We start from the raw sequence: 15,250 nt of genomic DNA on the forward strand, positions 1-15,250 counted from the left end.
TTCTGTTATTGCAGTACAGTTCATTTTGCTTATAGGAGAAAAAATGAATAATTAACAAATATATGAGAGCTCTTCACACTATAGAAACATGTAGATCCCATCTAGATTTGTCTTATACTTGTTTATGCATCCTCTTGCTTTATTGACAGCTCCAATCCAATCAGGGTGGGATTCCACTTTGGAGAGTTCCTGTCCGTTGTAGTCCGCTCTTCTACGAACTGAGCATTTTATTTTAGTTGAGATTGAGGGGATTGTGATTGTGGTGATTATGCTGGTCAGACAAAGTTGCCAAAGGTTTCATACGATGCCACAGAACAACCAATTTTGGTTCCATAAAGAAAAAGCCATGTTTGTGAATCTATGAGGGTGAAAAAACTTAATTTGGTAAAGAACCTCTACATCAACACAGACACCTCTATTACAAACATGGTTCTTTATGGAACCAAAAGTGGTTCTTCTCAAATAACCTCACTCAAAGAAGAAGAGTGCAGTGTTTCATCACGTCTTTTGAACCCTACAGTGATCATCCTAGAACCTGGGAGTGTCAGTGTTGTGTTCTGCTTGGGCATGAAGCACAAAGTTATTGGAGGACAGGGAAGACCACACTCGGGGTCGCACTTCTATTAATTAAACATGGTTCTTCATGAAATCAAAAGTGGTTCTTCTCAAAGAACCTCACTCAAAGACCCCCTGGTAGGGAGCTCTGAGTTGTCCAGTGGTTTGAATCCCGGGTCATGCTGTTTGCCACCAGCAGCCGGAGTCAGAGAGAGCACAATTGGCCCTGCTTTCTCAGAGGTGGGTTCATGGCCCTTCCACCCTACATCATCCCCTCCACAGGCGTCTGTTAGCTGTTGGAGTGGAGCTGGGGATCCACGCTACCCTCAGAGTGCGCTGGCGGTGGCTGTCTTCACATGTATCGGAGGAGACATGTGCTGGTCTTTACCCTCCTAGTGGTGGAGGCATTGCTAGCGATGGGGGAAGCTAGTGATTTGACCTTCCAAATTGGGTAGAAAAATATGGTTAATGATAAATAAATTATTTAAAAAGAAGAACCCTTCGTAACACCTTTCTTTAAGAGTGCAGTATTCAATCGCATCCATTGAACCAGTTACAGATTGGGACGTGTGCAGCAGTGGACTGAAATAGACAGGAACTCTCCAAAGACTGGTGGAATCCTTACTTTACAGGATTGACGCTGTTATTAAGGCAAAGGGACGCATTGCCAAGTATGGGAGAACATGCACAGTGCAGTGCACAAGTTGAACACTTAGTTGTGTAGGAGAGTGTGTTAGCATCACCATTTTCAGAGCTCTCCCTGAGAAAGCCCAGTATTTCCAGTTCACATCCAACACCTAGTTTATCTGATCAATCCTTCATTAATGTAAATCAGACGAGCTGCTGTGCAACTGCATAAATCCATACAGTGTCTGGACCTCACAGAGAACACTAGCACCCAGACCTGTGTTCTTCTAACCAACTTAGACTACATGTCCAAATGTTTGTGGACACTCCTTCTAATGAATGCATTTGGCTACTTGCATACACACACATCTTGTCTAGTCCATGTAGAGAAGGATTGCCCATAGAATCTCTGACTGTCTGGAGCAGATAAACATGGTATCATGCCTAATGCCTAATGCCAAGCCTGTGAAGCCCCCCAGCATTGTTGGGATGATGTTCTCTAGTTGGGGAGTTGGGGATGAGATGGGGTGATGGTCGTCCAACATCCTGACCTCTCCAATGCTCTTGACGCTAGATGCAGTCAAATCCTCACAGCAAAGCTCCTCTAAAATCTATTAGAAAGCCTTCTTCCCTGGACAGTAGACACAGTTACTCCAGCAAAGACAGGATAAACTTTTTGTAATAGCCTTGAGTTCAGAAGAAACAATGAATAATCAGATGTCCCAGTACTTTTGTCCAAACAGTGTAACAGCTTCAGCGGCTTCAGAGAAGCTTTCTCAGCTGTTTTAAACAATTTCCAGACTGCTAGAGACTTATACAGTACTGCAAGTGCAAACGCTGTGAAAACACTGTACTGCATAACAGGTTCACAAGCCATTAGCATACCATTGAGCCGCTCAAATGAAGATGCAAATAAGCAAAAAGCCATTAGCCACCAGTTAGCATTATGCAAATGTCCGCTACCTGCTTTCATTCCCAGTCTACAGCATTAGCCTTGTTAGCTTACCTGTCCCTTTAATTCTATTGACCACTGTAGCCCTAGCTCTGTGTCATTCATTGGGCTCCTTGTGCTCGTTCTGCTTTGTTGTGTGTGTGTCTGAACCCAACCTGGCAGCCTCTCCCTCTCTTTGTTCCACAGTTCGGAGGGCAAATTGATATCGACAGTGTGAGAGGACAGACAGACACACAGGCACTCGTCTGCATAGGACAGGCACCATCCCTCCTCCTTCCCTCACTCATTCACTCCTCCTCTCTCCCCCCTGCTCGTCCATCACCCGCTTTCCACCCCACACACCAAAGAAGAGGAGAACCACCCATCTACCCCTTACCTCCTACACCACCACCCCTCCCCTCCTTAGCTCCTATGCTTCCCCACCGGGTAGCTGCCTGGTGGTCGTGGAACCATGCTAAAGGAACCAGAGTGCAGAATATTCCGGGTTGACCATCCTCAGAAAGTCTCCCATCTTGAGGACAGTCTTGAGCGTCTACTTTTCTTTTTTTTTTTTTTACATATATATTAACGAGCTCACTGAAATGGACTTCTCGGAGAAACTGTGTATATGTATCTCTTGCTTGTCTTTCATGCATGTACGTGCTACCGGTGTGGATTTATGGGCAGCAGTAATTGGAATAAAAGCTATAAATTCACCAGTTTATCCACCAGAGGTCAGAGCATGCCAGAAACATCATGGAATACCATGTGTTTTCCAAAATCTCTGCATACCTAATTTGTTGTGATGAGGTCGTTTTTGATTTGGGACCTGAAAAGCCAGACCGAGATCCGAACATGCGTCTCTCTTTAACAGATTGATTTGGTTCCAGTAAACTGCTGATATTACAGTAATACTACCAGCAGCACAGAATAAACAAGCTTGTCATGCAGCAATTAGATCATCTCCGACAGATAAAATCATCCCCATGTTCTCCTGATGCTCCTTTTTATTATTTATTATTACGCATCGGTTATTTACCATTACCAAAGAACAGCCCCACCAGTTTAAACAGACGTCCCTGGAGTTAATACACCTCAGTGTGTAATAAGCCTTGCTGCTTTAAGGGGTTAATGGGTGATGATAGCCAGACCCAACTTCCTGTAATTGGTCCAAAAGTCTAAATCATGTGTTTTCACACAGCAAACAAACCCAACCATGGTTCAGTTTGATCCAGGCCAAGCACATCTCTTTTAGTCAGACCAAATTTTTTTAGACTGTGGTCTAAGACACCTTTCACAGCTGCTAAAGTCAGAAGGTCTATATCAAGCAAGATAGGTTTAAAAAAAAAAAACCTACACTCTTACCCAAGTTCCCACTATTAGGCAACAAGTCACTTACATCGCCCCGAGTTTGTCTCTTGTGGGTGTGTTCTAGGCCACTCGTGATGTCCTAGCCAATTACTATTATTAATATCATCTGTATCGCTTTTTCTTTTTCTCTAAAGATTGTTATGAAATTTGTATCTGAATGAATTAAATGAATAAAATAACAGTGGTTATGATGGTGGCAATAGTCTTAGACCCCGTTTACATCCGGTCACGTGTCAGGATTATATCTGAATACAGCCGAGCCACATAAAAACATCCGATCACTCAAACCACTCCAGGAGGAGGTCTAAGACGCTTTTGAGGCACGTCATAGCAGTGCAAACACATCCGTCTCCTCAAGACACATTCAACCACCAAAACCCCTCCCAGTACTACCCAAAACACCAATGATAATAGCCACCCAACCAGTGAATTTGCATACCAAGTCCCACACAGTCTGACTGGAGACACACCTGACTGCCCACTGATAAAGCATGTGGCCAAAATCTTCTCAGGATACAATTCAGATACTAGTCATATAAAGAGGCTATAAGAGGCTTATACTTCATAAACAAGCCTGGTTTGTAAACGAGACGTTTGACCGAGATCTAAAAACTCTCATTCTCATGGTTCTTTATGAAGCCAAAAATGGTTCTTCTATGGCATCGCTCCAAGAGTGTGTAGACGTACGGTTCATGCATGAAGGAAAAGACAACTGGTACCACCTCATACCTCCTCAAGTCCAACAGCTTCACACATAGTTCCCTTCACATCTTCATCATCCCTAGCGAAACTCCACGGGTGTCCTGTCCTGGATCCTGAATGAAAAAATGTCTTTTGGTTTTAAACTGTTTGTGCCGACAAGTTGTTGTTGTTGTTGTTCTGAGATGTTCTGAGTCCTGACCTGATCTGAATTTCTTGGGAATCAGTGCCTCTTTGTACATATTTCAAATTCGTTTGTAAATACAATCTGCTGACTTGTTTATCCTGTGGTTGAGGGCCACAAAGCCAATAGTATTTTTCATGGGTGGTCCATTATTTACTTTTATTAATGCCAAAATATGTTTGTATTCTTCTTCTGATTTTTTTTTTGCTAAAAATAATGATCTTTTTTCAGTACTAGCGCATTTGCAGACCAATTTATTGCAATAAGCAAGGCAGATAAAAGTCCTTTTTCTAGGGTATTATCATGTTTCTTAGCTCTCGAACCTAATCGCCTCTAAAAGAAGACTGGAATTAAGCCTGGAGATGGAAGGAGCCTCAATTTTCTTTTTTTATTTGCTGTTTTAGCCTTCTGGTAGCCATGGTGTTGTAATAGAAAGACGTCTGTGAAAAAGACCTTTTAGCTCGTTCGAGGTCCTAATGTAATCTAGGGGCAACAAAGAGACGTTCTTGCCCACTGTTCGGTGTCTGTGGATGAATTATAACCAATGTCAGCGTGTTCTGTGGTAAGGTCTTCTCTCTTGTACCAAGTAACCAAGCAATGAGCTATGCATTTTAAGGCACTGTTGTGATTAACTAGCACTGTGTGCACCTTTGAAGACCACCCTTGAGTTCCCGCCCTTGTCCTGAGGTCTGGCGTTTTTTGGTTTACCAGCACAAGCTGGCTTCCCCAGTCTTCCCACCAAGTGCATCCCTACATTTCTTTAAAAATACAGGTGCTTCAGATGGTTCTTTGAGGGATGCCGCAGACGAACCACATGTGTGTGATAAGGAGATGTGCCTTTAGAAGGAGACCTTCAAAAGGTTCATCGCACTCATCTACATTACAAACCAATTTTTTAATGGAACTAGAGATGGTTCTTATGTAGCATCACCCAAAGAACCATTTAAAGCACCTTTATCTTTAAGGTGTATCCGTTAGTGTGAATTCAACCCTCCCCAAAAAAGTGCATTGGGTTCCTCAGAACCTCAAAGTCCCAAAAACCAGCTCTCTTCAACAGCAGTGTCTGTCTCTCCTCCTCCTGTTGTCTTCTTGCTTCTCCGTTTGTCTTTCTCTGTGTTTGACAACAAAAAAAAGAAGCTCGTTTTGTTCTTTTTGCCAATCCTGTCCATCTCTGTTTTGATAAATTTAGACACAAAAGCAGAAAGGTGTCAACGACTGGAAGCTGCCAGTGTTTCTTCTTTCTGCATTAAAATAAGGCCAAAGGTATGGCTGCCACGCTCGCTGGGTAGATCTCCTCAGTCCTGGTGGCCAAATGGAGTCTCTCGACCAACTCGATTTGTCTTTGCTTTTTGTTTTTTCTGTTTTGGAACGCTAACGTTTTGGATGTAAAGATGTTAAAGAATATATTAAATAAAATACGAAACTCTCAATAATGTACAGAGAAAAAAAATCCATATGCATGCATTTTGGGGGCCGATAAAACCAGTGTAACGTTGCGAGATAACCTCAAATGTATGGTGACTTTCTACATTGAAAAGCGAAATAAAAGTCTGCCTTCAGATGAGAGCATGGAGTCCTTTCTCAACTTGTCTTCACGTCTTCATGAACTGACTGCTGGAGAGAGGGTTTAACACTTGTTCAATACCAGCTTTATTATACAGCTTGTACTCTAAACTCGAGTCTCTAAACTGGTCTCGAGTTAGTGGCTTCATCACAAACCTCATTAACTTTCTTCATCATCCTGATGCGTAGTGTGAGAGTATCAGAATGCGTGAGTTACTTCAGGGAATAGTACAGTATTGATTCTGGGTCCTTTTTAGACCTCATATTTTTAATGGAGGATCAAACTTCTCATATTGTTTTTAAATAAATGAGTTTGTGAGGATTAAAAGGGTGTGAATATTATAAGATGCACCAGGCAATAGGATGTTTTAATAAAAGCAGCCAATTGTTAATGAATAGTTTCAGTGATGTTATATTATTTACTAAACATACATAATTGCATATATGCAGAAGTGCGTTCTACTTAGAGGGGAACATATTGTCACTTAGAAAGCTAGCATATGTAAATTTTTTATTTTTATATAAATATATATATATATTCGTCCAGAGTTATCTACGCAGTGCACAGAGCAGCTACAGGCTCAAACCATAGACAAAACTACAAATGGACAACAACAGACAGCAGCGATATACATGGTAATATATACAGCTCCAGAAAAAAATAAGAGACCACCCTACATGATCAGTGTCTCTGGTTTTACTATTTAAAGGCAGCGTGTTTAAGGGAAATGAACATTTGTGATGTATTTTGTGTTGTATATTTACTATTTAGTGCATTTATTTATTTGCAGAAGTGGCAACTGTTCAAATACAACTTCTCAAATAATGCAAAGAAATAATTAGAATGCAAAGAAGTTATTAATGACATTTAAACAACACAGTGTTAATATTTGAACTTCAGAAATCACTATGGTGAAATAACCTTGACTGCCAATCACAGCTCTCATGTCTTGGCAGGCTTTCCACTAGTCTTTCACATTGCTGTTATGTGACTCAGCTTTGTTTGATGAAATGCCTGAAAAAAATGGCTGCCGAACACGTAGAGATGCAAAATTTAAGTGATCTCCTTATTTTCTCCAGAGCTGTATATAGTAATATATATAAAGTACATTTACATTTATGGCATTTAGCTGACTCTCTTATCCAGAGCGACTCCCAGAGTTACTCATATTACAGAGGTGGGGCAATGTAGTGTTAGGAGTCTTGCCCAAGGTATCCAAAAGTATTGGATGGAGCACCATTATTCCAAAAGACACAGTTCCACTGCTCCAGAGCTCAATGCTGGGACCCCTCTAATGCATATATCGCTCTAGTCCACCCCTGGCGGTAGACATGGTGCCAGTAATTCATGTGTATCTACTCCAGAGAGTACTATCCTATTGGGAATACTTCTATAGGGACTAGACAAGCTGTGTGTATGTGTGCACTTGCACATCTGTGTCAGCACTGGGTGCAACTTAAAATTAGAAAGGCTGTTTGCAAACTTTTGGATGTAAAGTGTAGTTCTGTATATACATACAGGACTGTGAAACACTAATTTTAGAATAAATACAAATAACATTCATACAAAAAATAGTTTTTACATCACTGTGTTCATGAATATTATTTAACCTCTTAAATAGCCTTACGCCCACCAGTGTTACAAACGTACCTACCAGAGAATAGCCTCATCAGTCCCTGTAGATACTGAGAAATACACCTTAGTGCGTGATAAGCCTTGGAGTGTTAGGGGGTTAACTAGTAGTATTTATAGTATCAACACCTTGTTTGGTAAATCAGCTATTAACACTCTTAATGCAGAGATAAATGGTTTTAAATAGGAGAGCTCAGATGCTTCAAACGTCTGTATAGTAAATGTAAATCCATAATTAATAAAAATACTAGACATTCCTGGTGAAATTACACATTTTATCAATTTTGTAATAAAAAATAAGTGATCAAAGGAACTTATATTTTATGTATTTTAAAGCATAATTGATTTGGCTACACTGGAAAAAATAAAACATGCTTAATGTTTCATAACTGTTGTACTTGCCACATATTATTGCATATCAAAATTGTGCAGAAGGCTGTTCTTGTTGCTTTCACTTGGAAAATTACATAAGTACATTATAAAAGTACATATATACATAAAAAATGACCAACAATAGTATGGTAGCTTTAAGAAACCTGGGCAGAAATCCTCTTATTCCTCCTTTTATTAAATTGTCTATAGCTCAAATATAACCATTATAGGCTTGTTAAAGTACTGTTTACTGCTGTTTTGAGAATTCCATGGAAATCACAACCCATCTTTATGTAAAGTAGTAAGAATCTGCAGCTGCCACTTACGCATATGTTAGCTGACAGCAGCTGTAACCGACAAACACCAGCCTGAGGTACCAACGAGCTACCATTGGTTTCGACTACAGTGCATGTGAGGCATGAGTGGAGAGTGCAGTGCAGTTTCTGTATACCCCTGTCCACCCCCTGCTGTGCCTACCTGAGCCCTGCATGTGTTACTCTTGTCTGTAAAGCTGTGTGTTTCCATTCAAACTAGTAGGTAGTGTGTGTGGATGATTGTTAGCGTCCTAGTTACTCCCACAGAAAACGTTTCTGCATGCATTGCACTACAATACACTATATGGACAAAAGTATTGGGACACCTGTTCATTCATGGTTTCTTATGAAATCTAAGGTATTAAAAAGAGTTTCTCCTGCTTCTGTAGGAGTAACTGTCTCTACTGTCCAGGGGAGAAGGGTCTGTAGCATTAGTGAGACACAAGAGCATTAGTGAAGTCATAATGTTGGATGATCACCCCCCTCCCCCCCACCCTCAACTCATCCTAAAAGTACTGGATGGAGCACCACCATCATTCCACTGCTCCACAGCTCAATGCAGGGGGGCTTTATACCCCTTTAGCCCACGTCTGGCATTAGGCAGCATGGTGCCAATAGGTTCATGTTTACTGAACCTACTGAGAGTCCTATTCTATTGGCGGTACTTTATGATTATCCTGCTTGTTACCCAGATTTTAAAAGTAAAAGGTAAAAAGGTGCACATAATGTGTCCTCCGCATTTAACCTATCTGTGGTAGTGAACACACACACACTAGTGAACGAGGGGCAGTGAGTACACACACACCCAGAGCGGTGGGCAGCCAACTCCAGCGCCCGGGGAGCAGAGAGGGTAAAGGGCCTTGCTCAAGGGCCCAACAGTGGCAGCTTGCCAAGCCCGGGTATCGAACCCACAACCCTGTTATCGATAGCCCGGTGCTCTAACCGCTGAGCCACCACTGTCTATCAATCATGCAATATCTTATCCAGCATAATGGCAGCAGAAATCATCAAGAGGGAGAAAATACAGCAGTGGATTATATACTGTTTAGGATTTCTGCTTTTCTTTTTTTCAGTGTACTCTGGTCCAGTCCTCTAGTAAACCTTCTTAAATATTTGCACTGTTTAAGAATGTATATTATTGAGTCTTTAAAAGGACGTGTGAAAGTTGAACATTTTGTAAGAAATAAATAAATGGATCTGTTCTGTAATAAACCTTTAATTCTTATAAATGGGTTTGCACTGTAGAAGGTCTTTAGACAGGAAAAGAAAGCTTTCTACATGTAAAAACATTCAAATGCAAACTTTCCTTTCAGTTTTTCCAGTATGGGCCCTGAGTTTGCCCGCTTTTGAATGAGCAGTAATTACGTAAGTGGTGCTGCCTTTTGATTTTAATCACCTAGATGGTCAAGATTTATTTATTTGTTTGTTTGTTTGTCTATTTATTTATATATCTTTGTCTTTGTGGCTTTGGGCTGAAGGATAAGAATATGCTTGTGCAACTCTTCAGCAGGTTCTTTAGCAGCTGTTCAGACCGAAGTTCAGCTGATAGTGTTAGCCGTGTTGCACAACTGTATTCCTTTCAGGTTGAAACTGCTGCACAAAATCCACTTAGCGACCCAGACACGCCACTGCTAAACATGCTACGCATAGCAGATATTTAGGATGGCTAAAATGATGCAGTGGAAATCACCAGGTTGTGAGCTGTTAACTGCAATTCAGTTAGTGCACTTGTTTAGCTTTGCTCTGCATGTTCGCTCTGCACGTCACACTGGCTGAGAACTGAGTTCCCTGTGCTGCATGAAGACCTGCAAAGTTTAGAATTCTCATCATGTGACTTACATATTGTTGCTGTCACGCAAAAACCCTGTATCTCCGCTATACATTTGAATTTGCCAGTTGTTCATTACATTGCGACCAAATTGTCATGAGTAATGGGCCAATAGAAATGCTCCAAAATGACTTGGAATAAAATCTTTATATGTACATTGGCGTCCACTGAAAGTTGCTAAAGTTGCTATTCTGAGAGGTTTTCGCCTGACAGGGATGATGTACATTTACAAATGACATATTTGTTAATTACGTAATCAGTACACAGTTGCTTATACTTGATTTACACTGATCAGCCATAACATTAAAACCACCTGCATAATACAAAGTACCTTATTATGCTGCAAAAACAGCTCTAACTCATCAAGACATGCAGGCTATAGAACTTCAAAGAGGTGTCCTATTGGATCTGGCACCCAGCTTTCACACCAGACCTATTAAGCCCTGTAAGTTGGGAGGTGGGGCCTCACATCTATGAACCTTGGGCTGCAATGGCCCAGGCGTCTAGCCATTATGTCAAAGGGGAATAAGGTTCTGTCCATTGTTCCTTCTTCCAAAACATCACCTTTAAGAGCTGCCTGTTCACATAATATGTAGATCCCACCCCATTGACAGGTGCCATTGTAACCAGAATAAATGTTGGTCACCTGTCAGTGGTTATGGCAGATCGGTGTACATTCTGTATTGACAGGTTGGGGTCTGCATGTCATGTATGATGTTTTCAAAGTATGTATATATATATATATATATATATATATATATATATATATATATATATATATATATATATATATATATATGATTTTCTTTGCAAATTAAAACATACGGGGGTGTTAACACATGCAGTGTTTATTAAATCCAGTTGAATTTAATTGAACTCTAGAGATTTTATTTTGAATGACTCCCTGGTGTGGATGTATTGCTGGTCAATATATCACATATTCCAGTACACTGTGATATTGCTTTAAAATTTCCATGATATTTTAGTGATATATATATATATATATATAATGTTCTAATGCCTTACATAGTTATATTATTATGTTTTAAAATAATAAACATACATTCAACTAATTATGTAATTATAAATTAACCTCACTAAATTGACTGTAATATATGTAATATATGTATATTTTTGAAGAAGAAATCAGAATCAAACTGGCTGATATCGTATTAATTAGACATATTAAGGTTTCAGATCTGGTATCATAATCAGACAATATTGTGCCACTAAATTGATCTAACTATACCACCCAGCAGTTGACAGGTGAGGCTTGAGCATGCTTAGAGACACTAGGCCTGCTGTCTGAGCCCCTATATGCTGTGTTCCTGTGTAGAGTGAAGAGTGAGTGTTGTGGTTTATGTTTGTAGACTCCCGGATCCTTCACGTTTCACCACCTTCGTGTCCCGACAGCGTCCGAGCAGCTCTGTTCACCAGCCGAAGCAAAAGCTGGTCATTGGTGAGGATCTCTGCTCTCCAATCCTGTATTAGGAGCCTCAGACTGCACACTCATTCACAGCCTTTACAAAGGGACCAGGGCTACCATGGGACTGATACCTGGATACCAATGTGAAAATGGCATTTTCTCTGTTTAACCCTTCGAACCCTGTAAGGCCCATTGTTGACTAATCACACTTACAATGTATTATTTAGTTATTGAAGAAACTTATTCGTGTTCTGCTCACAAGTTGGACAAGTTTCACAGGACATCGTCAGAAATATGGGAAGTTGGGACACCCCTGGACAAATATCTGTTACGGTAATGGAAGGTTAAGGGGCTTTATTTCGATAAGGCATAATGTTAAAGATTACACTTTCTGAGATATTTTAATTAAGGTTACCTTTTATTCACATCTTGGATTTACAAAATAACTGAAAGCTAAATAACTAAAAGTTTGGGCACCTGGCATGATCAGTACTTGCTTTTCTAGCAGTCTTAAAACCAGCTCTCTTTGAACGTTTTCTGGATCCTCCAGTCGTCAAATTGACCTCCAGTTTTCTGGGTCTTTCAGCCCTCCACTTGACCTCCAGTTTTCCAGTCCTCAATTGAATCGAATCACAGAAAACACTTTGCTATGCTATCTTCTGTTAGCCTCTCCTGTTTTGTTGGCATCAATTATTTTAATTTTCAGAGTGCTGCTTAGAGGAGCCCATGGCTGCCGATTGTTGGGACTGTTGGAACTGTTGGTTTGAAGAACTACAGTATGTATAAGGCTTTGAAATCTGGATCACCTGGTCCTAGTTCCTAAGAAAGACCATGAACAAGCCATTTACATGAACAAGCCATAGCCCTAACAAGCCAATTAAGGTCTGGAACCTTGGTAGATGACACCTGAGAGCACAAATGTCTTGAGAGACCCTAACTTTTACGCAGTGCTCCATTTTTTTCAATATAAATTCTGACCAGGGTGCCCAAACTTTTCTATGCCTCTCTATATGAACTTCATATTGTCGCTGTCCAATGAAAAACGTGTATCTCCAAAATGGGGACTTTACAGGAGCTCTGAATGGAAGTCAATGTTAATTAAGAGTTTAGTCCAAATCATTTAGAGCATTTCTATTGGTCCATTCATCCAGAGTTGTACAGAAGCAGCTACAGGGTTCGAACCATGGAGAACACTGAAATTGACAAAAATGGAGATACATGTTTTTTTATTGGGCAGCAGCAATAAGTTGTGTATATCTTGTCCAACCTAGGAACAGTACCCATGACAAAGCACTTGGACATTGAATGAACAGGGCAGTTCTTCAGTAGGTACTATAAAACTAATATGTATACTTCTTCTAATTCTTTATGATTTGAGGAACTAGCTGAAATGTGGACACCACCACCGGGCATAGTGGGTTAAATAATACAGAGTTAAAAATGCACGTTTTCATCAAGGACTTTACTACAGCAGATTTGATCATGCTTTTTTCTTCTTGTGAAGGTATTTTCTGTTTAAGCAGACCACAAGCCATTGAGGCTTTTCTAGACATAGAAAGACAGCATACTGAGAACTCCTGCTCTATTCTTATCATAGTATTCTTATCACAGAATGATCTAATGCCACCATTCCTTCAAGTCAGAGTCACAAAATCACAACTATGTGGTGCTCTTAGATTTTAAATAAGCTTGAACATAACAGAATGTAACAGAATGGATGAATCACGATTCATAAAACTAGCAATAGAACATAGCATAAAGCCTCTTTTAAGAGTTTTATAGCATTTAGACTGAGAAAACAGACACAAGTAATATGTATACTATTGGTAAGCACATGCATTATTTTACACATAGACTATAATTGCAGTTAAGAACCATCTGTGATCGCTGAAACTATAAGTAACATTAGGTCAAGAGTGTACAGGGAAAGACTTGTAAATGTGTACAGAGAAAGCAGAGTTCAGGGGGTCACTATAAAGGAAAGCAGCCCATCACTTTACCATGTAGTTCTGCCTTGAACCAGTCAGTTTCTCCTCTCTGTCCGTTCTCCGGTTGGTCTTGTTTTCTGTGTATTTGTCTGTATGCTCATTAACTACAGGCTATTTGTGTGTGTATAGAAGTTAAAATAGATGTTAAATGGTATTTTCTACCATTTTCTTACTATGTGTGGAGTTTTACTTTGTTAAAACAACGAAATATTAAATAGCTCAAACGCACAGTCTGTAGACAGTCCTGGAAATAAAGTTATTATACTGAACTCTTGATTGTGTGCTTAATGAAAGCAATGTAGTCCGAGATGTGCTTGTTGCGTAGGCCTGGAATGATTTATGATGCTGTCACGCAAAAACCCTGTATCTCCAAAATGGCAACTTTACAGGATAAGGGAAAAAAAACCTTCTTAACTTTCAATGGATGTAAATGTCAAATATTTGATTTCACATTATGTCAAAAAGTAAAAGGACAAAAATGAAGATACATGTTTTTTGTTAGACCGGCAGTGCCGTACAGTTGAGCAGAGGGGTTAAAGCGACCCCAGAATGGTACACTGTATTGATCATGGCTGAATAAGGAGAGTTTGGTACATGGAAGCTCAGACAATGAACTTAACAATCCCCAGCCCACGAGCTAAAGCCCCTCAAAGCCCTAAAGTTTAGGAGAATGTAGTGTTTTTGATGGTCATAGTCAGTCTTATGAGGCAATCTCAGGCATGCTTGTGCATTAGTAACACTTCAGAGCAGCCCATCCTTGCCAGATATCCCAGGGCTGCTAAATTCACCAGACCTTTCCTGTGCCAGTGTCCTCAGAAGGAGCACGAACTCAGCACACAGCAAAGGGAGCTAACCCTAGTCGACCAGCGTTACCTCCTATCTCCAAAATGGGGACTTTACAGGAGAAGGCAAATGGAGTTCTGAATGGAAGTCAATGTTAATTAAGACTTTAGTCCAAGTCATTTAGAGCATTTCTATTGGTCCATTCATCCAGAGTTAATTGCACATGTGTACAGAAGCAGCTACAGGGTTCGAACCATGGACAAAAATGGAGATGCATGTTTTTTATTGGCCAGCAGCAATAAGTCGTGTATAGCTTGTCCAACCTAGGAACAGTACCCATGACAAAGCACATGGACACTGAATGGACAGGGCAGTTCTTCAGTAGGTACTATAAAACTAATATGTATACTCAAATTATTTATAGATTGAGGAACTAGCTGAACCCTAGTCGACTAGCTTTACCTCCTATCTCCTCAGCTAAGCTAACTGCACCCCGTGTGCTTAAACCAAAGGTATGCTATAACCTGTGATGCCATGCTAGGGTGTGTGAGCCATGGCGGTGCTGTTAACCAGCCAATCAGAATAGAGCTAATCAAAGTGTTCACAAGCCAAAGGTTTAATTTCGGGTCTGGTCTGTCTGTATGTGTATTTACGACTATTTAAATATTTAATACATATTTATTAATATTTAAAAATATATATTTAAATTCACATCCGGGAACGCACGTAAAGCAAACCGCACAGCGTCAACCGCCGCCGTTTCAGCCAATGAGCTGCCAGCAGTAAAAACCCCGCGCGCTGCAAGAGACGCCAACCGACCCCGGTCTTCATCCACAGACCAGCAGCTCCTCTCTGCCTCCCTGCTCTCAGGTAAGGAGCCGTTCAGGGCTTTGTCTCCTTTTCAGCGCGTATTTATGCTCATATGGAGGAGATCGAGCTAACTGCTCGTGCCTTAGACGCTGTTAGCCTGCTAGCG

General features: G+C 40.5%; 1 protein-coding gene across 7 annotated transcripts in view; it reads left to right on the forward strand.

Moving 5' to 3' along the window:
• baiap2b (BAR/IMD domain containing adaptor protein 2b) overlaps positions 1-13,732 on the forward strand; it is a 98,510-nt gene extending 84,778 nt beyond the window's left edge. For 4 of the 7 annotated variants that reach the window (XM_072666986.1, XM_072666992.1, XM_072666987.1 and 1 more), the window contains one exon: positions 11,448-13,732. In XM_072666986.1, coding sequence (XP_072523087.1) covers positions 11,448-11,568 — 121 coding nt within the window. In that variant the 3' untranslated portion in view covers positions 11,569-13,732. Of the gene's footprint in view, positions 1-2,320; positions 5,927-9,562; positions 9,615-11,447 lie in introns of those variants that run through there. The other 3 variants (XM_072666989.1, XM_072666991.1, XM_072666988.1) reach the window with 2 other exon arrangements.
• The last annotated feature ends 1,518 nt before the right edge of the window (positions 13,733-15,250 follow it).

This window comes from Salminus brasiliensis, chromosome 22 (genome assembly GCF_030463535.1).
Source record: "Salminus brasiliensis chromosome 22, fSalBra1.hap2, whole genome shotgun sequence".
Lineage (NCBI taxonomy): Eukaryota > Metazoa > Chordata > Actinopteri > Characiformes > Bryconidae > Salminus > Salminus brasiliensis.